The sequence below is a fragment of the Fusarium sambucinum genome, chromosome III (genome assembly GCF_050947815.1).
Source record: "Fusarium sambucinum isolate potato_lamoka chromosome III, whole genome shotgun sequence".
Classification (NCBI taxonomy): Eukaryota; Fungi; Ascomycota; class Sordariomycetes; order Hypocreales; family Nectriaceae; genus Fusarium; species Fusarium sambucinum.
The window spans coordinates 4,846,464-4,868,174 of NC_139292.1; the positions used below are offsets into that span (position 1 = coordinate 4,846,464).

The 21,711-nt window shown below is 48.2% G+C and overlaps 7 protein-coding genes across 7 annotated transcripts; 3 read left to right on the forward strand and 4 right to left on the reverse strand.

The window, feature by feature from the left end:
• Window positions 1–297: 297 nt before the first annotated feature.
• On the reverse strand, window positions 298–921 carry FSST1_011803 (thioredoxin-like protein; the record flags this gene model as incomplete). The annotated part of the gene is made up of 2 exons (XM_083234968.1): window positions 298–770; window positions 879–921. 2 exons carry the CDS (start codon window positions 919–921, stop codon window positions 298–300), a joined length of 516 nt encoding a protein of 171 aa, XP_083081499.1.
• Window positions 922–1,957: 1,036 nt separating this feature from the next.
• Window positions 1,958–3,411, forward strand: FSST1_011804 (FAD dependent oxidoreductase; the record flags this gene model as incomplete). The annotated part of the gene is made up of 3 exons (XM_083234969.1): window positions 1,958–1,988; window positions 2,115–3,011; window positions 3,059–3,411. 3 exons carry the CDS (start codon window positions 1,958–1,960, stop codon window positions 3,409–3,411), a joined length of 1,281 nt encoding a protein of 426 aa, XP_083081500.1.
• Window positions 3,412–8,593: 5,182 nt separating this feature from the next.
• Window positions 8,594–11,110, forward strand: FSST1_011805 (uncharacterized protein; the record flags this gene model as incomplete). The annotated part of the gene is made up of 1 exon (XM_083234971.1): window positions 8,594–11,110. The coding sequence occupies one exon, from the start codon at window positions 8,594–8,596 to the stop codon at window positions 11,108–11,110; it is 2,517 nt and encodes an 838-aa protein (XP_083081501.1).
• Window positions 11,111–12,659: 1,549 nt separating this feature from the next.
• Window positions 12,660–13,391, reverse strand: FSST1_011806 (uncharacterized protein; the record flags this gene model as incomplete). The annotated part of the gene is made up of 1 exon (XM_083234972.1): window positions 12,660–13,391. The coding sequence occupies one exon, from the start codon at window positions 13,389–13,391 to the stop codon at window positions 12,660–12,662; it is 732 nt and encodes a 243-aa protein (XP_083081502.1).
• A 1,824-nt stretch (window positions 13,392–15,215) lies between these two features.
• Window positions 15,216–17,320, forward strand: FSST1_011807 (heat shock protein 70 family; the record flags this gene model as incomplete). The annotated part of the gene is made up of 2 exons (XM_083234973.1): window positions 15,216–15,242; window positions 15,317–17,320. The coding sequence occupies 2 exons, from the start codon at window positions 15,216–15,218 to the stop codon at window positions 17,318–17,320; spliced, it is 2,031 nt and encodes a 676-aa protein (XP_083081503.1).
• A 466-nt stretch (window positions 17,321–17,786) lies between these two features.
• Window positions 17,787–18,332, reverse strand: FSST1_011808 (uncharacterized protein; the record flags this gene model as incomplete). The annotated part of the gene is made up of 1 exon (XM_083234974.1): window positions 17,787–18,332. One exon carries the CDS (start codon window positions 18,330–18,332, stop codon window positions 17,787–17,789), a length of 546 nt encoding a protein of 181 aa, XP_083081504.1.
• Window positions 18,333–18,766: 434 nt separating this feature from the next.
• FSST1_011809 (signal recognition particle subunit SRP68) lies at window positions 18,767–20,749 on the reverse strand (the record flags this gene model as incomplete). Its single annotated transcript, XM_083234975.1, has 3 exons — window positions 18,767–19,301; window positions 19,361–20,500; window positions 20,559–20,749. 3 exons carry the CDS (start codon window positions 20,747–20,749, stop codon window positions 18,767–18,769), a joined length of 1,866 nt encoding a protein of 621 aa, XP_083081505.1.
• Between the last annotated feature and the right edge of the window lie 962 nt (window positions 20,750–21,711).

Here is a 21,711-nt window from a genome sequence, read left to right on the forward strand (position 1 = left end):
CGAGAAGACATTCGACACCAAACGTTGATATAATTGGGATTCAAGATACATCATGACTGTGATGAGCTAGGCTAGAGATGGCCTAGAAGTCGAGTGTCGAGTAGAATATGGATGCCACCAAATATTGACCAGGCTATGTATGTCTGATCATTGTATTAATTTATCTAGCTGTTTTCCATGAGCTTGGAAGCCTCTCATTAAACACTGCACCTATGCCCCCCCCAACTGGGTATCTCGTTTTAGATTGATGGGGATTGGCGTGGGCGCATTTTCCTTGTTTCGTCGTTCATCATGATCTTAAGCCGCAGGCTTCTCAGCAAGGGCCTCGAGAATGGGCTTCTCAAGGCTCTCAGGCTTGGTAGTGCTGGCCCATCGACCCTTAACCTTGCCATCACGGCCGACGAGGAATTTCTCAAAGTTCCACTTGATGCGTTTGAGGCCGAGAAGACCGGCTTGCTGGTCCTTGAGCCAGACCCAGAGGGGGTTGGTGCCGTCACCGTTGACCTCGGTCTTTTGCATGATGGGGAAGCTCACGCCGTAGTTGAGCTGACAGAACTCCTGAATGTCATCGTCGGTGCCGGGCTCCTGGCCGCCGAACTGGTTACAGGGGAAGCCGAGGATGACAAAGTCATCAGGGTACTTGCCCTTGAGGTCGGTCCAGAGCTTCTCAAGGCCGGCATACTGAGGGGTGAAGCCGCACTTGGAGGCAGTGTTGACGATGAGGACGACCTTGCCCTTGTAGTCGGCGAGGGGAACCTCTTGGCCACGCTCTGAGAGGATAGAGTTAGCTGAGTGAGTCTATTTGCCATGAATGAAGTGGTGTGTTTCAAGGCGGGGTATGAGTATAATCAGAGAGGGAGAAGTGAGGAGGGACATACTGTCAAGCGGCTTAAAGTCGTAAAAGCTAGTAGCAGAGGCCATGTTGGACGTTGTATAGTTTCTGTGGTGAAGTATTTGTTTGTTGAGAGATGAAAATGGCGGGGAACTAGAAGGAGGAAAGTGGATGGTTGTGAAAGAGTATTTATTAATAAGGCTGGAACTTGATGATGGTTGTAAATTGTTGACGACAAATCTGGACCAAAGAGGAGCACGCCACATGGAAACGGGCAAGGGAATGGATCTAGACAGGGGCCGGGACAGGGACATGTTGATTCAGTAAAGCAGTAATTGGTCGCATTAGAGAGCAATTGATAGCATTGAATGGAAGGGCATTCTATTCTGCTGCCGTGCTCCCCTTCTACACAGAGTACAACAGTACAAGCCTCGGCACTTGACTCCATTTTTGGGTTGGTGACGTATTCGAGGTGGAGTGGTTCGGGGTCTCGAATTCCGCCGGTACCGATGAAAATATAAGAAGGAATATCTCGAGTTTTCGTATTGACCAAGTTGCAAGTTTACTACGATAGATAGATTAGTAGTCAGTAATTTGTTCAACATGACAGGAGAATGCGGTTAAAAGTGTTTGGCAGTCTCTAACTCGCTAATCAGAAATCAGATTTTAATATAAAGTCTAGTGTACCTGTGCTTCATTCAGTACCTAGGTAATGAAGCACAGGTACAAACAGCCTCAGTTGTCATTGCGTTCAATCAATGAATCGGTCTTGTTATTAATACCCTCTCAATGGTATTTGGAATCAATTTACATCCTTGCAACACTGTATCCGGACATCCCATCACTTAGTCTCGGCTCGGTAATAACTCCGGTTCGGATTGCGCTGCCATGTTGAATCTCAATCTCTTATCGATAAGCATAGCTAGAGTGGCAGTGGAGGCGGTTCATGCAGTGGCGTCGTATCTGTACGTCACCTTTGGATTGGTTCCTCTCCATCTGACTCCATCTCAGCCCAAAAGACGTTGAGTGCCAGGGCGACTATCATGCCAAGTATATACACTCAATTCTAATATAGACTGTCGATTGTAGTCTGTAGCTAATCAATTTATCCTTCATTGTCACATCATGGAGGGCAAGAGGAACATTGTCATCGTTGGTCAGTCACCCCGCCTTAACAACACCATTTGTTATCTCATCTCATGATCACCGCATATACCTCGACAGCCTCGTCATGATACTCACATCACTCATGCAAAACTCATCAAGGCTGATAACCCTACAGGAGGCGGTGTCATCGGATCCACAACAGCATACTACCTCACCCGCCATCCCAAGTACAACAAAGCCCTGCATACCATTACCCTTCTCGAAGCTGCTCCCACTGTGGCAGCCGGCGCATCAGGCAAGGCTGGTGGCCTTTTAGCACTATGGGCATATCCGGACTGTTTGGTTCCCCTCTCATACCGATTGCATGCCGAGCTTGCCGCTGAACACAATGGCCCTCAGAGATGGGGTTATCGCCAACTTGGTTGCGGAAGCTTTGAAGCCGTAGTATCACGCGATAAGCTCAAGTCACTTCAAAGCAACGGCAGCAAAAACCAAGGCCAGGATGGAAAGGAATGGGAGAAGCTCCCTAAGCAAAACGGTGCAGCAAAGGAACTCCTCAAAGTAGGCAACTTGCCAAAGGATCTCGACTGGGTGGACCGCGAGATTATTGGGAGCTGGTCTGAGATGGGAGCGCCAGGCAAGACGGAAACATCACAAGTGCACCCCCTACACTTCACGACATCCATTGCTGAACTGGCGCAGCAAGGCGGCGCCCAAATACACACCAATGCAAAGGTGACAAAGATCAATTCCTCAAAGACTGGTGTCGAGAGCATAGAGTATCTCGATCGCAACTCAGATGAAACAAAGACCATCCAAGAAGTGACAGATGTCGTCGTGGCGGCAGGCCCGTGGACAAATAGAGTGGTACCACGAGCCAAGATCGAGGGTCTAAGAGCGCACAGCGTGGTCTACGACGTCAACCTCAGTCCCTACGCAGTCTTTACAGACATCCAGCTCCCACCAGACTTTGTTCCCGAGCATCGTGCGAATATGGGACAGAGGAGGAGGCACAAGGGCAATGTTGACCCAGAAATCTACGCTAGGCCATTCAACGAAGCCTATGCTTGTGGTAAGTACATATGATGATATCGATGAAATACTTCTGACATTTTATAGGTGAGCCAGATAAAAATGTACCACTCCCCGACACAGCAGACCAGGTAGAATGTGACGAAGCTCAATGCGACGACATAATCTCCTACATCAGCACATTCAGTCCCGTCTTGGCTGCTGCACCCGTCAAAGCCAAGCAAGCATGTTACCTCCCACGACATATACGGTTTGGACAAGAGAGCGGTCCTTTGATCGGCAGAACGACAGTCCCTGGCCTATTTGTTGCCGCAGGTCACACGTGTTGGGGTATTCAAAACGGCCCTGGAACGGGTAAGCTCATGTCTGAGTTTGTGTTTGACGGGGTAGCCAAGAGTGCGGATGTCGAGAAGTTGGATCCTCAGAAGTTCAAAGTTTAATGATATTTCGTTTCGTTGGAAACATGACATGAGAAGTTGGCACATTCAGCAATGGAAAAATCAGGATAATGGGCACGAATGGGTTTCATCGAGACCGAATCTGCAATTGTCGAGCATGGCCCATATCGATATGCGATAATCTTTTACCACATTTGAGACAATCTTAATACTATACTGCATCACAGCGTTGTATCCCATCGTCCTGAAGTTGGGTTATAATCAGACCATCTCTCTGCAACGGTTCGTTGATGTGTTTCAACAAAGACCCTGTATGTATGTAGCGTGATACGAAAAACGTGACCACAGACCAGCGGCTCCAGTCTCAACCACGGCTCAACGCTCAGATATCTAGGGGTATCGTACAACTGAAACATGACGGCGCTGAGGGCGGACGCTATTGGAACGAAAAGAAGAAGAAAAAAACAAAGCCTGACCTTGGTCGGGGCGCACATGGCGGTAATTGAGCAATCCCGAAAAAGAAGAAAGCATAGGTACTGTACTCTGGCGGAAGAGGAGCCCGGGAAAGAGAAAAGAGAAGACAAGGATGTTGATCACGTTAATATGACTACAAGGCACATGCTTCTGTCATCTTTGGCGGTTTCATCTCATATGCAGACACATGATACATATGAACTCTAAAATAAATATGAGTAGGCGACTTACTAACTCTCATCGGTATCCCGCTCATCGTGTAGTTAGTTGGTTGTTGACAGCCGAATTGATTAAGATGACAATTGCCATATCAGCTGTTTGTTCGTCTGTTTGCTTTAGAAAACTAAGACATATTGGGCATCTTCATCTCGCCTTGCTCAGCTGGCCGGTATATTTGTAGCCTGTTATTAACGATAGTAGGTGTAGATCGGCCAGGGATCCATGGATCTCACCTTCAAGGTAACATTCCGCGTCGCATCGTCCTTGTTTTTCACCGTTAGGTTTGATTTAGCCCAGCCAGCCTGGCGGTAACCGTATTACTGTTGCGGCCTGTGCTAAACAGAAAAACGAACAAGACCTTGGCGTTATTGGGACTAATATTGGCTTCAACTACCCAACTACCGTGCTATCCGGCACTAAGAATTAATCAACAAACAAGACCCTCTTCTTTTTCTCTTTTTCTCTCTTTGGGTTTGAAAAGGCTCTGTCCGTATTACCGTAAAGATGAATGGATCTCGGTCCAGGCTTAGGTACTATAGAATGACTGGCCGATGGATTTATATGAGACATCAGGTGGCCTCATGCGAGTTGGCTCGGGCCGTCAAAAGCAGGGAGTATTATGATTATGACTGTCAGGATACAGATAATGAATGTCTTAGTCAATTCCTTAGCTGTCGTTTACCTCGTTATGAAGCTAAGCACTATTGGATCCAAGCTTGCGCAAGCACCAGCCGATATTGAGGTTAGTCAAATCCACTACTGCAGGAACAGGAGGACCAAAAAAAGCAAAAGCAAGAGAACAAGACAAGAGAACGGGAAAGCAAATTCAATGCGTCTTGTTTTTCTCAATCCCCAGTCATTATCGGAGCTCGTGCATGAAGCTGGACTTGAGTGGAATCAGTTTTTATTTCTGCCAATTGGTTAGCGCCTTGTGTAATCCTGCCTGCTTGCGGGCATCATTGAAAAGATGCCTGTCTACCTAACTACTCTGTACTCTGTAGCATCAATCATATTCTCTTCCGATCGATTTGGACCCATGTTAATATCCATTCAGAATGATGTGTCGAACTGCGGACGAGAACTGATGACGACTACCTATGGGGCTCAAGCTTGATTTCATTTTTTTCTTTTTCCTCTTGCTGACAAAACATTTACTGACAAAAATTAAAAAAAGAATATTTTATTCAAGTAAAGTTACTGGCTGTGGGTGGAATTGCAAAGATCATGGGCCCCCATGCTTTGAGTTATTGGTCACTGCCTGCTGCTTTCTTACACACTTTCATCAGAGATATTGTTACAAGCCCGTACAGAATGGGGTTGGACGGCCGCTGAAATAAATGGATTCAAGCTGCAGTGCAACGCAATGGAAGGGTTGGTGAAGGCGAGATTCGCTTAAACCATGACCAAGAGTTAATTACATGCGTTTGTCATTTGTTGGCTTTTTATGCGTTGAGTAACAGACTGCACCAACTATTTCTCACGTGCGAGACCCGAGGATCCAACTGTGTTTAACATATACCAGCAAGTTATCTTAGTAGTCTGGACACATCGATAAATATGCAGTCCACAGGCTAAACAAGAAAAAAAAAATCTGTTACAAGGGGTTGAGGCCTTCCCAGTCCCGAAACAAACAACCATACCTAGCGATCCGTGCTCTCTCAGCTAATCGAGAGCGACCCTTGTAGCATTTACGGGCTGGCGAGCAGTTCTTCGGGCGTTTTGGCCTGCAAGAAATGTCATTGTGAGACAATGGTCTGGCAGCGACGAAAGCCCGGGCCACTTGATCTGGAACAGTCAGACAACAACCACGACTTGTCCATGTGCCGAGTTTCTTTAGCATTTTATTACACACTCTACTGTAATCTGTCATTGTCCCGGGTAACTAGCAATAATAAGCAAAAGCCGGCAATCAGAAAAGAAAAAAAGATCAGCGCAGTGGGAATGATCGTGATCGGCCATTACAACCCGCTGTAGTAGCTCGGCCACCGTTTTTACCACCTCGGAGAAATGAGAGATGAGAGACGAGACTGTTGGTCAAGGTAGCAGCGACAGTTGCCGAACTGCGAGCAAAAAGTCACATGAGGAATGAGAAACAAGAGACAAGGATACGAAAAACACGACAGACAGACAATATTGCTCATCAGAGTTTCTCAAACTCTGGCCTATCCCTCACCGTGGTAGTATTCTCCATCAATGCCTTGCTCCATTTTGAGTCAGCGGCTTTTTTGGGCCCTTGTCCCCGGATGGAGTCCTGTGAAGCCCCAAGTGTGCCAAGAGTTGCATGTATATCATCTTAATTGAAGAACTCACATGATTTTAAGGGACATGATGTGAACAAGTTAAATAAACATTCAAGGTCCTAGCTCCCGCTATTGGATCATCTGTCAATCAATATATCCAAGTAAGGATACATGGTCTTTAATATCAGATCTCTTATTACTCCAGTAATCTACAGTAAACTCGTTTATTATTAGTACATAGCTCTCCCTGGCAGCAATCCAAACCCAACCATGGCTTGCCCAAGTCTCGGCCATCATTTGAGGAAAAATAGAGTTTCTCCAGTCAATTCTCTACCTATACTCCGTACTGTGCGTGTCTTGAACGCCCGTTCGTTCGTGATCGATTAATTAATTGGGTTTGCGGGCACAACAGAGTCAAGAGTCAGACTCGGAGTTACATCGCACCTCTTCGAAGCCGAGTATGTGCGGATAGAATACAGAGTACAGAGTAGTTTGTCGATTATTCCCCATCCACCCGCCCACTTGTTTCCTAATAGTAGATGTCGCATGTGTTTTGGGTTTTATCTGGAGTAACACACGTATGCAAACCGTCATCTCCGCTGTGCTCTTACCAAGAATGTCCACAGTCCAACGGCCCAAACCGTTTAATAGGGTCTGAACACCGAGTCTCACAACTGGAACTCTTTCTTCTTTTGTACACGTACAGCAACAGTATTCCGCTCTCTCGGACCCTTTCTCTGCCCGGTTTCGGTAGAGATGATCGTCAACAATACCCAAGCACAAACAACGCTTGTTGGTAGGTAGACGGTACTATCCCGGCTCCGTATCCGTAGGTTCATCACCAATATTAAATGTCGTGTCTCAAGGAGCAATTCGGGCTGCCAGAGGTGTCGACTAACCGACTACTAGCGGTTTATAAACCCTGGTGGCCGTTTTTGAAGACCGACAGGGGACCTCCCTGCCTTGACCCCTGCCCCTGCCCCCGTGTTGTCTCCCCAGCTCGCCTCGCTGAGTGGTCTTTGTCCCTGTTGCTATTCCTCCTCAAGAACAGTTCCCACACTGCTGATGCATGTCCTCCCGACCATAACGTACTCTCACTTGCTCTAGAGGTGGGCGATTGTGCCATCTTTTCGTACCTGCATCGCTAGGCCGATTGGTATTGCGTGCTTCTATTCTCGCATCCAGGCTGAAAGTGAAGTGATGTAACACATTAACTAGATGATGGATGTATTGCAATAATTGAATCAAGGGAGGCTCGAGATGATCAAGTTTGAATGTTTCCCTTTGAGTATACCCGAATAGGAAAAGTTTATCGTCTTGTCCTCCTTCTCCGTTTCTTAATCCTGCCTAGGTTGTTTACAACCCCCTCCCCTGGACTCCCTTTCCCTTCGCTTCACTTCCCCTCCTGGCTTCTGCCCTCCCTCCCTTGCATCGCTCGTGCCTGAGGTGGGTGGGTTTAGTTCAAAGTAGGTGATGGCTTACCCATTGATCCCCCATAAACATTAACTCGTAAGGCAGCGCCTTCCCTAATACGTGCAAATCACACAGTACCACCACCTACTGCAATTGCACCTACAGTCTTGAGTCTCGTTGGCTTACAAGTTCCTCCCACCCCCTCCCATTTTGTTTTGTAGAGAGCTTTCTTCTTCTCGCCTCTACTCTCCCATACTGAACTTCTTTGTTAGCATTGCTCTCTATTCTTATTTGTTTGTATATCCTTGGCTCAGCTTGCCTCGCCTCTCACTCGCTTCGCTCTTTTAACAGTCTTGCTCACTCACCACACGGTCTCCGTCTCATTGACCCAAGTCGCTCGCTCTTCCAGTCATCGCTCTGCTTTTGCCACCACCACCAACGTACTGCTGATATCTCTACTTTCCGCTCTGGGTAACAAGTCATCGCCGGGCTTATTACCCTATCAAGTTGATACCTGCGCCATATCATCACGGAACCTTTTGGTTTGAGCTGCGATCTACAGCTCCAAGACGGGAACCCGCATTTCATTCACATATCGCCTACTGGCCAGCTCCAGTCTACGTTACACCTTTTGAATGCACGACTACATGCCGCGTAATTCTTAAACGAGACTTCGTCCTAGGATCGCCCCAAGTCTGGTTATACAGAGTAGTTCGCGTTACCAGCTTGCATTCGAGCAGCACGGAACCCTACCTATGCCGCTCTGATCTGCGCATAATACCCAGCCGACGTTCTTCACAACGACGCTCACCGTTCGTCTTGCTGACTCTAACACTGAGCCGACTTTCTAACCCTGGGGAATCTTGCAGCTCGCCGTCATGGTCAATAGAGAATCAATCTTGCCCAATAGCGGCACTTTCGAAGCACTTCAGAGCCATCATGCCCCATTACGGAGAAGTCGCCCACCGAACATTGATACGATGGCAGCTGAAGAGAATCGTGTACCTCTAAAAGCTGAAAAGGCAAGCAGAAGAGAATCGAGATTGGGCCTGAGAAGCTTGTTTAGTCGATCCAAGACACCTAAGGACATGACAATTCCCGAGACGCCCACGTCTTATGGCACTCATGGCAGTCGTACATCTCTTGCTGATTCAAACCCTTATTTCTCGTCCCAACTTGATGTCACGTCTAATGATATGCCCTCGTCACCTCTAAGCCCGCGCATTCTGTCTACGATGTTTGAGAGTCAGCAAAGCCCGTCTGCCCAGCCGAGATCAGCCGGTGCATTAAAAGTCCAGAGTCCAGCCAAGGCGACGCGAGGGCCACTCTCGAGCTGGCATCCTCCTCCTCTATTCAAAGCATTTCCTCAAGCTACCAAGCACATCACACTGCCAGCCACCTCTCTGGCCCCCGAGGTCATTCTACGTATGCACGAGCGACGAACCAGCACTACGCGCGATGATGCCGCAGAGGTTCCGGAAGGCGAAGTTAGCCCTGTTGAGAAGACAAAGTTTAAGAAAAAGCACCGTCGCAACACATCTGGGCCTGCGCCAAAATTTGAATGGACCACCAAGATCTACGTTTTAGTGACAGCTGGGTATTTGCTACAATATGCAGCCGAAGGCCCCTTTGACCGGCTACCCGAAAGGATATTGCATCTCACCAAAGACTCTGCGGCATTTGCTAGCGACGTTATCCCCGGCCGCCACTGGGTGGTTCAAATTTCATCAGCTGCCGAACCCGACGGAACACCAAATGCCGAATCACGTTCTCTGTTCTCTCGTTGGAACTTTCGAGCCACAGAACGGCGTCATGCCTCTAACCTTCTCATGGTATTTGAGTCTGCTGCAGATATGGAAGGCTGGATTGCAACATTGCGTCGCACGATTGAGACTTTGGGTGGAAAGAAGACGCTCACTGAGACAGGCAAGCCCAAGGCTGAGGACGAAACTACACCTCTAAGGGAGAGGCCCAGCCAAAGAACCTTGATAGTGAGAGATCCGAACCGTCTATCACGTATAACGACACAGAACTCCCAGAGTCCTCAAAGTCCCGAAAGCCTGCCAAGCCCCCGATTTCTACCATTGCAAGGCAGAGTCGACACCAGCCACTCCATCGCAAGTGTTACTCAGCATGAGCCTGTAGCCGATCAACCGTTAGATGATATCTCTACGACCAACAGCTTTGTGTCCCATGATGGTAGGCAGTTGGATAACTTGCGCGAGAACTCAAACCGTCTATCGTTCAATTCATCTGGTCAACGAACGGTAGTAACATCGGCCGGGTCCTCTCCAGAATCGTCACCAATTATCGATAAGTTCCCAGTAACTGAAAACAAGACATTCCTTGAGGCGCCACCACTTTCACCCGAGCCAAAGCCAAGACCTAACGCTGCAGCGATCTTGGATCGAAGACAATCAATGCAGGTCCTCGGCCCTTTTGTTGAACTGCAAGGCCCTGCCAACATAAGACCACAGTCCAGCTATGGATCCGGCGCGACTCAAGATACAAAGACGCCAACCCCTAATTTCAGTGTGCCAAAATCATCAAACCGCAGATATTCTTTTGCAAAGAACATCGCCCAGGAATTCGGCATGGCGCCCCAGTCTGGTCCCCTGGAGGTACGGTCGTTAGGCCGTAGAGCACCCCCCACGACTTTACCAGTTGCGAGACCTTTGTCCATGGTTGCTGATCAGCCTTCTCCGATGGAGGAAATGCATGAACGGCCTGTAACACGGCACGGGGATGAAACACAGTTAACTATGCCAACAAGTTACGATTTGGCGTCTTTGCCTCAAATTCCTTACTCTTACGACATACATTCACGGCGGTCGAGTCTGGCACCGATAGACGAACCTATCGTTGAGACCAACCGGCCAACGAGCTCGCGCCGGCACACAGATGTCCGTCAGCGGCGTAAATCCGAAAACCCTGGCGCCTTTCCACGAAACCCGACAAACTCATCCCGAACAAGCCTGGAACAAAAGACACGCTCACGATCTTCTCTTATCGGTGCAGATGAGGCAGCCCGTCGCCGTACTTCTCTTGATGCCTATAGTGATAGACAAAGCGACAGTATGTCAGCAAAGATACGGGCACAGAGACGAGCCAGCGTGCAGTCTGTGATGTCGGATCGGGCATCTCAGTATAGTGCCTCCACTGATCTTCCTCCCCCTATGGCGCCAGAGTCTCTACCCCTAGCTGCTCCTCCGCCCACAGTTCCTCTCCCTCCCATTCCCACATCCGCCAGCAACCCTAGTTTGGTGCCGGATATCGGTAGGAAGAACCTGATGATTCGACGAAGCATGCCTCAGTTGAACGAAGTACCCCCGCCCATGCCTCCACCAACATGTGCGCTGCCTCCCATTCCACCCAAACTACAACTCAAGGCTTAGCCTGAATTATACCCCTTCCCTTATTGTTTTACGGCCACTATGGAGGCGCGTCTTATGCAATTTTTATGTTTAATCTAAATGATACTCCATTGCTATTGTCTCTTTTGTTTTTTGGGTCACGGAGTCATACCTGTACCATATAGATCGGTTGGGTTAAGAAGGGACATACTGCATTTTCGGTTATGCGATCATGCCTTGGGAATGATATCCACGTATAGGTTTAAAAGGGAACGGACTATTGGAAGCTATACAAACTATAGTAGAGTCAGATAATCTCGTCTCTCTTGCGAGACAGATGAGTCTAATATTATTGCTTTCCAAAGCATTCTGAAAACATTCAATGCAAAACTATCGAAGCTTTCTTTGAGCTTGGCCACATATTTGGGCTTCTTGATGTCGTAGCGATTTGAGCAAATCTCGACGTACTCACCTCGATCTCATTGCTTTGACAGAAAAATGTTATCGTATTTAAACCCCAAGAGAATCCCAAAGAACCACCTCTATCTTTGATGGTTTGCCAAGAGCCCAGATTAATAACGTCACTCACTCAGAGAAGGTCGTAATAACTATTTCTGTTGCAAGTCATCGGCCTTTTATTCCCTTCAGATGGTTGAATAATGTTAGACCAGTCAAATTCTGTCTGATCAACATTGTCGATGAAAGTCTAAATAGGCCATTGAGAATGATGTTTCCAATGCATCATGTCCTTCAAGGAGAGATGACTACTGTCCAAATTCAAAAGCATGCTATGGCTCCTTGACAGTGAGTGGAAGAGCGTTCATTGCCTGTTGGGAAAGGGTTTAGTGTTCTTAACCAATGCTCTTAGACTCTACTCGATAGCATACCTCCGTTTTTAAAGACCTGGAGGTTGAAAATCTTAAATTGAAACTTTTCTAGCACAGGAAACTCGTCGAGAGGCTGCCGTGACTGCCGTGACTGCCGTGACTGCCGTGACTGCCGTGACTGCCGTGACTGCCGTGACTGCCGAGCTTCATCGCTGAGCTTAATGCTCTAGATGAGAGCCACATATTGATTCGCTGACTGTTGTTTCATCAAATTATACCACCGAGTACGTTATGGCTTGAGAGAGTTACAGTTAACAGCATGCAAGCAAATGCCTTGCAAGCCCCTCTGGTTAACATGATGATCGAATTGAAGGAGAGTTTTACAACAAAAGTTCGTCAATCGACATGTTAAGAAACAAAGCAAGTGTGAAGGGAAAGATGGAGATGTTAGACGGAGCAAGTTTAGGTGAATCGGTGCCTCGCCTCAGTTTTATATGTCTTGTTTTACAATTGCTGTTCGAGGCTCTAATTGCCTATCATTACTTGTAGCTGTCCCGTTACTTCGTCTTGGTCGCAATATGAATGGAAGGCAGAAATCAAATTTGACAAACAACAATTTTGCTATATAATGAGTTATGCATGAACCGCGAAGCATCCCCCATCACATTCTATGCATTAATGTCTAAGATAGTGTCGTAAAGTCGTAATCAAACAAGCTCAAGAAATCAAGTATGTACCTCTCCATGATCGCAATATCGCATCATCTACCGATCTCGGCTATATCTCCTCCTGCTGTCTCTCCTGGGTGGCGAATAGTCTCTTGGCGAGTAATCCCTCGATGACCGGTATCCGTCACTCATCAAGGGGTCTCGACGATACCGATCCTGACTGCGTCGTCGTGAGCGACGCGGGGGCGTAGAAATGCTGTGCTCTTCTTCCACAACGATCTCGTTGTCGGATGAAAGCATCGAGTCCTGGACGAAGCGTGGAGCGGGTGGATCGACGATAACGCGCGAGGCCTGGCTCTCGCTGACGAGAGGAGATCCCCTCCTACGGCTCCTGTCCCTTGACTGCACCGTTGTGCGAGACCGTGTTCTCTTGGATCTGGATGTAGCTCTGGATGTGCCTCTGCTGCGGGATCTGTTCCTTGGCCTGCGGTCCCTTCTGCTTCGGAAACTTAGGTACGTGGACGTATCGCCTGTGACTGTGCTCATAGGATAGCCAGAGACAACCGTGGATGCACCGTCACCCATGGGTCTAACGACGGGACCACGATGAAGAAGCATGTAGATGATGTATAGGAGGAGGAGGAAGGCCGCTACGGAGCCGAGAACGATGCCAGCAACGGCGCCGGGGTGGAGCGAGGTATCGGCGCTCTTGTAGGCTGTTGGTACGGCTGTAAATGATGTCCTTGAGTCGTCATTTTGGCGGACAGTGAGAAGACCGTGTTGTCCTGGGTCTGACGGTATCGTCGTTGATGGAGGGATGGCAGGCATTTTGTCGTTGTTTGAATGCCTATCGCATGGCACGGAATGGCCGTAAAAGCAATAAACGATAGCTCTCTAAGTTCGAGAGCAATTGTTCAAAAAGGACCAGAGTAGAGATGAAACAATAATGAGGCTGTTTTGTTTGCAGAGTAAAGTAAATGGGATATCTCGGCATCGAATTGAGTAAAGTTGCGCGGTGTTGCACGTCCCCTAACCCAGTCCAGTGCAGCCCAGCCACGTCGTTTTTCTTCTAATTGAACGTCATGCCCTTGCACTCGCGCGCGTTTAACGGTAACTAATTTTACCGAACTGTGAGCTATTTAAGAAACTCGTGTTTGAGCTTTGATTGATTTGTTTGTTATTTTAGTCTTATTATTTTGACAACTCAAGTCTCTTCGAGTTCGATGTCGGCTTCCGTCTGCAGCAGCCCGCCTTCCTACTATGGTAGTTTGTTTATCAACGCTGCAGTTCTGGACGTTGACTGGGTCCTGGGTACCTAGTGACAAGATCATGATGGGCCGAGTTATTTTATGGGGCTGGTCATGATACGCCACAAATGAATTGTGGCTTCACTCTTGAGACAACTTATGCAACAACAAAATAAGACATATCTCATGATTGAAGTGAACGTTACTGAGTTGAGATTGGAGGATAGATGCACTAACTTGCGTCATAGGATCTATAGAGCTGGTGACTGAACGAATATTTGTGTCGTGTATTGTATGATGAAAGAACAACATTTATAATTCTGAAGGAGATGGTATACAAAGCCTTGCAGGATTTCAACCAAAGCATCTTCTATTTTGCAGTTGCTATGCCGGTAGTTACTAAGCTGCAAGCGTATATACTATGCTATATGAGATGTGTAGAAGACAGTACATGAGTGTGGTAGGACGGTGAAAGTCAAAGCTGGGGAGGAAAAGGACAGAATTGGATTCATATTATGTTTGTCGTCTATATAAAGTAACCTAACATATATGTATATATCTCGAACAGGTCTTGTACGTTCCCAGCCATTCTCTCAAGGTGAGACAGTGAAGAGTTGCAGATACGACACCATATCGTCCACGCCATCATGCATTCAGTACAGCTAAGCTAGATAGACTGAACGGTAGTAGCATAACACCGAACATTTGACCGTTCCAAAGCTAGATAGACGGATAGAATGTATAAAGCTATGCACTTCATCGACATGACAGGTAGATTGCCAGGTATCTCGTATGCCCGAATCAAAGCCGAAGCTCGTCATCACGTGCGGTAAAGCTTTTTCGCAGCCATTTCTGGGGAATGGGCACTTATTAATGCCTAGCGTTGAGAGCGGGCCTTTACGCCGCGTCCGGCGATTGCTGTTCTCCATTGGCTCCGCAAAATCGGACGTACATACAACCGGACAGTTTTCTATGATCACGGCGGGATCAATTGAAAGCCTGTGACGATTCTCGGAATAGTACCAGAATCAATTCAGTTCCGTGTAAAGCTTACAACTGTTTTTTTTGTCTAATTACCCCAGTTTCTCAATATCGCCGTTGCCGGTAGACTTTCCGGCCTCGAGTTTGCCAGAGTCTTCAGGTAACTTCGGGGTGGGTCTTTGGGGAACAACCATGGTCCGAACCTAGCCGGTGTGGGGCGCCACAGTGCTTGCCTCTTTCCTTCTGCTTCTATGACTGACTGGGGAAAGATCTTTTCTCGAGGTAAAAAAATTCGTTCCGCTCGATTCCATCATCCTCATTCATACTCAATCCTGTAAAATACCACATCCCCCATCTACTCTCCGACTCGCGCCTTCATCCTTTTTCTTTTCCTGTACTCTATACCCATATTTCCATAATCAAGATGTTGGCTTCGCGTTTGTCGAGAGCTGTAAGTAACCCCGCTATACTGTGATATAATCCAATATCGCCATTTATCCCACAATGTACTGATATTCTTTTCAGCTTCCCCGAGCTTCACCTCTCGCCGCTCGATCGGCTGCCTTCACTCGATCTCCTCTGGCCTCTAAGTTCGCTCGTTATGAGTCCACTGAGTCCGACGGCAAGATTCAGGGTGCCGTGATCGGTATCGATCTTGGTACCACCAACTCTGCCGTCGCCATTATGGAGGGCAAGGTTCCTCGCATCATTGAGAACGCTGAAGGTGCCCGAACTACCCCCTCAGTCGTCGCTTTCGCCGAAGATGGTGAGCGACTCGTCGGTGTCGCTGCCAAGCGTCAGGCCGTCGTCAACCCAGAGAACACCCTCTTCGCTACCAAGCGATTAATAGGACGAAAGTTCAAGGATGCTGAGGTTCAGCGCGATATCAAGGAGGTTCCTTACAAGATCGTTCAGCACACCAACGGCGACGCCTGGGTCGCTGCCCGTGGCCAGAACTACTCTCCCTCCCAGATTGGTGGTTTCGTCCTCAACAAGATGAAGGAGACCGCCGAGGCTTACCTCTCTAAGCCCATCAAGAACGCCGTCGTCACCGTCCCCGCCTACTTCAACGACTCTCAACGACAGAGTACCAAGGATGCTGGTCAAATTGCCGGCCTCAACGTCCTCCGTGTCGTCAACGAGCCTACTGCCGCCGCTCTTGCCTACGGTCTCGAGAAGGAGGCTGACCGCATTGTCGCTGTCTACGATCTTGGTGGTGGTACCTTCGATATCTCTATCCTCGAGATCCAGAACGGTGTTTTCGAGGTCAAGTCCACCAACGGTGACACCCATCTTGGTGGTGAGGATTTCGACATCCACCTGGTCCGACACCTTGTCCAGGACTTCAAGAAGACTTCTGGCATTGACCTGTCTGGTGACCGCATGGCTATCCAGCGTATCCGTGAGGCTGCTGAGAAGGCCAAGATCGAGCTTTCTTCTTCTCTCTCCACCGACATCAACCTTCCCTTTATCACTGCTGACTCTTCTGGCCCCAAGCACATCAACATGAAGCTCAGCCGAGCTCAGCTTGAGAAGATGGTCGACCCTCTCATCAGCCGCACCATCGAGCCTGTCCGCAAGGCTCTTAAGGATGCTGGCCTCTCCGCTAAGGAGATCCAGGAGGTTATCCTCGTCGGTGGTATGACCCGTATGCCCAAGGTCGCTGAGTCCGTTAAGGGTGTTTTCGGCCGAGACCCCGCCAAGTCTGTCAACCCTGATGAGGCTGTCGCCATTGGTGCCGCCATTCAGGGTGCCGTCCTCTCCGGTGAGGTTAAGGACCTTCTCCTCCTCGATGTCACTCCTCTGTCCCTCGGTATTGAGACCCTGGGCGGCGTTTTCACCCGGTTAATCAATAGAAATACGACTATACCTACCAAGAAGTCCCAGGTCTTCTCCACTGCCGCCGATTTCCAGACCGCCGTCGAGATCAAGGTCTACCAGGGTGAGCGTGAGCTCGTCAAGGATAATAAGCTTCTTGGAAACTTCCAGCTTGTTGGTATCCCCCCTGCCCACCGTGGTGTTCCTCAAGTCGAAGTTACCTTTGACATTGACGCCGACTCCATTGTCCATGTCCACGCCAAGGACAAGTCCACCAACAAGGACCAGTCTATTACCATTGCTTCCGGTTCCGGTCTCTCTGAAAGCGAGATTGAACAAATGGTTGAGGACTCTGAGAAGTATGCCGAGACTGACAAGGAGCGCAAGAGTGCTATCGAGGCTGCCAACCGTGCTGACAGCGTCTTGAACGACACTGAGCGTGCTCTTAACGAGTATGCTGACAAGCTCGACAAGACCGAGGCCGACTCAATCAAGGAGAAGATCACCACTCTCCGTGAGTTCGTTGCCAAGAACCTCTCTGGTGAGGGCACTGCTACCGCTGCCGAGATTAAGGAGAAGACAGATGACCTCCAGGTTGCCAGCTTGAACCTCTTCGATAAGATGCACAAGGCCCGCAACGACAACAGCGGCGAACAGTCCTCTTCCGAGCAATCTCAGGAGGGTGAGAAGAAGGATGAGACCAAGCCTTAAATGACTTGATCTGTGTTATAAAAATCTGTTACAATATCCGAGGAGTAGGTATCTGTATGACTCAGATACCTTTACCTCCCTATGTATTTCACTGTATTCATATCCCGCCCAGCCGCTTTTACACTTTTCCCATGTCTTATTTCAGGGTTGGCGGACCAGGCGTTGGAGCTATAAAACCTCTATTGAGAGATATTTTTGGTTGTTTTTTCGAGATGATGTCACGCAATGGGGGATCATGTTGAATGTATCACGACTAGCCTTTCTTAGGTAGACTAATCACACATCCCCCCTCAAATAATGTTTACCAAGTGCTTTCTATTGTCTTTCAGTGATATATACTCGGTTTACGAAAACAATACTGCTTTCTAAGTGTTACGTTTAATGAAAGTTATATTATATATCTTGAGTATTGATGAAAGTTGCACTGTATATCTTGAAACAGTAACAAAATATGAAAATGACTGTGCTATGACATCCACCCCCACGCGGTATTGAGTCTATTGACACCGTGCCAATGGATGGTCTTGGCCTTCTGGCCTTCTTTTTGTTCTAAGCCTTCAAGCGGGCTGCCTCCATTTAACTCCATCATTGACCGCGCCGGTTTCAACTTGGAGGCGTGTGAGCCAGGTAGCTGAAATGTATCATATAGTGAACCTCGCTCATCTGGGTTTCGGAGCGGGACTCGCTCTTCTCGGTGGGAAGCATCGGGGAATAGAAGCTGCCGAGACTCGATCTCGCATTCTGATATAGGCCGAACCTTTTGTTCTTTCGTTTTTTTGCTTCTTCTGCTACTGCCGCCTGATGAAGATGCTGCTTGAGAGGGTGGGTATGTGGTGTTGAGAAACCAGCCGCGGCGCTGGGACAGACGTCGCTCGAGAAGTTGTCGCAGGATTGAAATAAAGAGGGAGACAATGATGAGGATAAATACGAATGCAATTACAGTTGCTGGGTAAGGGTGTATTGAGGCTGAGGGCTCGAGTTGCCCGTTGTTTGGTGATAGACTCTGATCCATTTTGTGCATAAAGGTATTAGGGTAAGTAGAAGCAGAAGTACCGCAGAACAATAAAGAAAGAAAGAGATATAACCTAGGAATTAAAGAGGAAGTGAGGCTAAGAAAAGTCAGTGAGCTTAGACCGCTTTATAAAGAGGCCTGACAAGCATCTTATGATAAAGGCCAAAGTTAAAGTGCAACCTGAGGGTTGTGAGATGAGGCTAGATGTTACTACAAGGATATCGTCTGGGGACAGTAAATAAACAAAGTTGTATCGGCCACAAAGCAAGCTACATGAAGAATCAAGCCTTATCTCTTACAGGAATGGAGTAGAATGAGACTAGGCAATGAGCATGGATCAAGGGTCATTGTAAGACATTAGACGAAAAATTGAAAGTGGATATGCGCAAAGCATGCTAAGGACATTGCGATCTAGATTCGCTGAGTTTATTTGACTATGATCTTCCGAATCCAAACCAGCCTCGCTTTGCTTGCTGAGGAACCGAAGATTCGTCTGCCTTGTGCTCCTCAGCCTTGGCAGGCGCAGAGGCTTGCTTGGGAGGAGCCTTGCCAGCGTAGTCGATGTAATTCCATGCTACGTCGAGGAAGATGGGCTTCACAGGGATGGTGGCGAGCTTGGGAGGGAACTCGACGATGTGATCCAGGTTAGCGCCTCCGGAGGGGTAATGATTCTGAGTCTCGATAAGAGGTCTCTTGACGGTCTCCAATACACTCAGCTCATGCTTCTTACGAAGAATGTCAACATGCACAATGGCGCGATGACGCTGGAGTTCGCCGTTGAGGAGGTTCTGTAGATACTCAACATCTTCGGCAGAGACAGATAGGCTCAAGGGTGTCTTGTTTGGTGATCCATCAGACGCGGGCACGTTGGACTGGGACTCTTCAACAAGACCGTCGGCATGGTTGATAAGAGCGAGCGCATCGGCGGGATTACCAGCGGTGGCATGCGAACGAGCAATAGCTAGCGCCCTGGAAAGATGTTAGACAAATCGTAAAAGTGAGAAGCAGGTTGAAGGTCTGTGACTTACTTGAGAGCCTCGAAATATTTAACGTAAGCGCCGATCTGCTCGGCCAGTCCCTGGTCGTTGGCTACACCAGGCAGCTCTATGATGGATTCAATGTTCTGTAGTATTCCGTCGTACAGAGCGACCTTTTCCTTGAGCTTGGACAGTTTCTTTCCTGTTGGGATGTCCTTTTCCTTGACAGCTTCCTGGGCTGCCTTACCCTTCCCCTTCTTGGATGAGCCGTACTGGTCAAGTGCGCCGTCGTGTTCTCCTGTCAGAACTCTGCTACGCCCGATTCTCCAGCTAATGGTCTCGAAGTTGACGGCAGTACGTGTGATTTGCAGACTCTGCATTCGAGCGTCGCCTTGTTCCACGCCCTCGGCTCGCATCTCATCGATTGCTTGCTTAGTAGCATCAACGGCGTCTTGGCTGAGCATAAGGATTTCGTCGTAAGCGCCAGCTAGCTCATAAGGCCCTCGCCCTTTAGGTGCAGCGAGATCGGCAGCTAGTCGTTCCTTTGCCGCCAGTACGGCACCCCAAGCCATCGCAATTTGCGCATCCTCGATGTTGACCTCTCTAGACCTCCATGTCAAAGTCTTGGGTGCGCCTTCGGCGCTAGCAATTCCATCCTTCGCCTTTGCTTCGCCTGATTTAAGAACGGTGGGATCGATATCGTTGATCTGTTTGACAAGATTGGCGTCAGATTGAGGGAAGGCCTTTCGGGCGATAATAGGAATTGGAACAGTTCGGGGCGTCTTGAGTTGGTATGCGGCATATCGAATTGAGGGATCGATAGTTTCAGTAAGTAGGTCCTTGTAGAGATCACCAGTTGTGGCAGCGGCGAGCGCACTGTAAATGACACGTGCCGCCGCATAATTCTGCAAACTCGCTTCCCAGCTCTGTTTTTCGAACGTAGTGGTGCCACGGATAAGATAAGCGTATGATTTGGCCTCGAGAAGATCGGTTTGAGAGGCGCCAGATACGTCGGTTTGGGAGAGGGCCTCAACAAGCTCGTCAGCAGTGCGAGTGGCCTTGATCAGACGAGAGGCGATATGCGATCGAGTTCGGCCCGTAATTCCCTTGGTATCGCTAGCATGACCGGCCCTCATCTTCATGATTTGGGCCCAAGACCGTTCGCTTGTAAGGAGGAGTAAATGGACATATCTAAACGATGGTCAGGCCAGTTTGTGGTTGAATAGGTACTAAGTCAGGGTATGCCTACTCGTGGTTCTGGGCGATGTGCTCTGCGGTAATCCTTTCATGATCGCGAAACTTGCCACGATTCTTAGTGGAGATTCCCAGCTTCTTTCGACAAGATAGTAAACGCTTTGTGCAGCTCTTGTGGTAGGTCGAATAATCTCCGTAGAGGAGAGCCTGGTCGCGGCCCTGGACGACGAATTTGGTGATGTCCATGCTGCGTTGCGGTTTAACAGGAGCTAACTTTGAAGTGCAAATATGCGGTTAGCAATGCTGGATGAGCAGGCCGGAGCTCTGGGTCGAGCTGATGCGATGGCCGAAGAGGTGAGGTCGATAAAAGGACTGGATGAGGCTTGACGTGGAGGTTTAGCGGGGGATCCAATTCAGCAGCAAACAAGGTGGGCGAAATGGCGGGGCACTTCACTTTGCTCATCCACAAAAATTCGAGGTGCAGGAAATTGTTAGTGGTGGCACAGCTAAGAAACATTGTGTTGAACTTGATGATGATAAAAATGAAGAAGTAGCAAAATATCTAAAGGTTAGAGCAATAAAATATTGAAACTTTAGCTAAGGATATACCACAATTGTTCAGTCTGGTAATATTTATCGAATTGACAAATAAGAATATCCCTTGTTAGTATCATGAAAGATCGGTCTGTCTATAGACTGACTTGACTGATTGATAGACGGGGTATCTAGTCTAGTCTAGATGATCAAAGCACGTACATCTAACCTGCACAACATAATACACAATGGCTTGTTAAGTTGATTTCACATGCTCGCTTGCGTGATTTCAGCTCGGGGTCTGGAAACTTAGAAATAGCCACTTCTAGAATAAGGCTAGTATGGAGATTTATATTCAACAATTGATAGCATCTAGGCATTCAGTTTATAATGGATATAAATCAGGAATTGTCATTGAATTCCTTGATTATTTCCCACATCATCAGCGTATAGACCCATTATTAGATACGTTAGTAACTTTTATTACTGGACCTTGAGCCAATCTTGTTGATATGTAGTCAGAATTGACAGAGAGAAAAAGCCTCGAATGCGTCCCGTCGTTGATCATGTGCCCGTAGAGCCCACGCTGGGCGCCTGAAGCTAAACCGAGATAGGCAGAAGGTGCCCACCTTTTTGGCGAACTTGTGGCTGCGTGACCACTGCACTTCAAATCT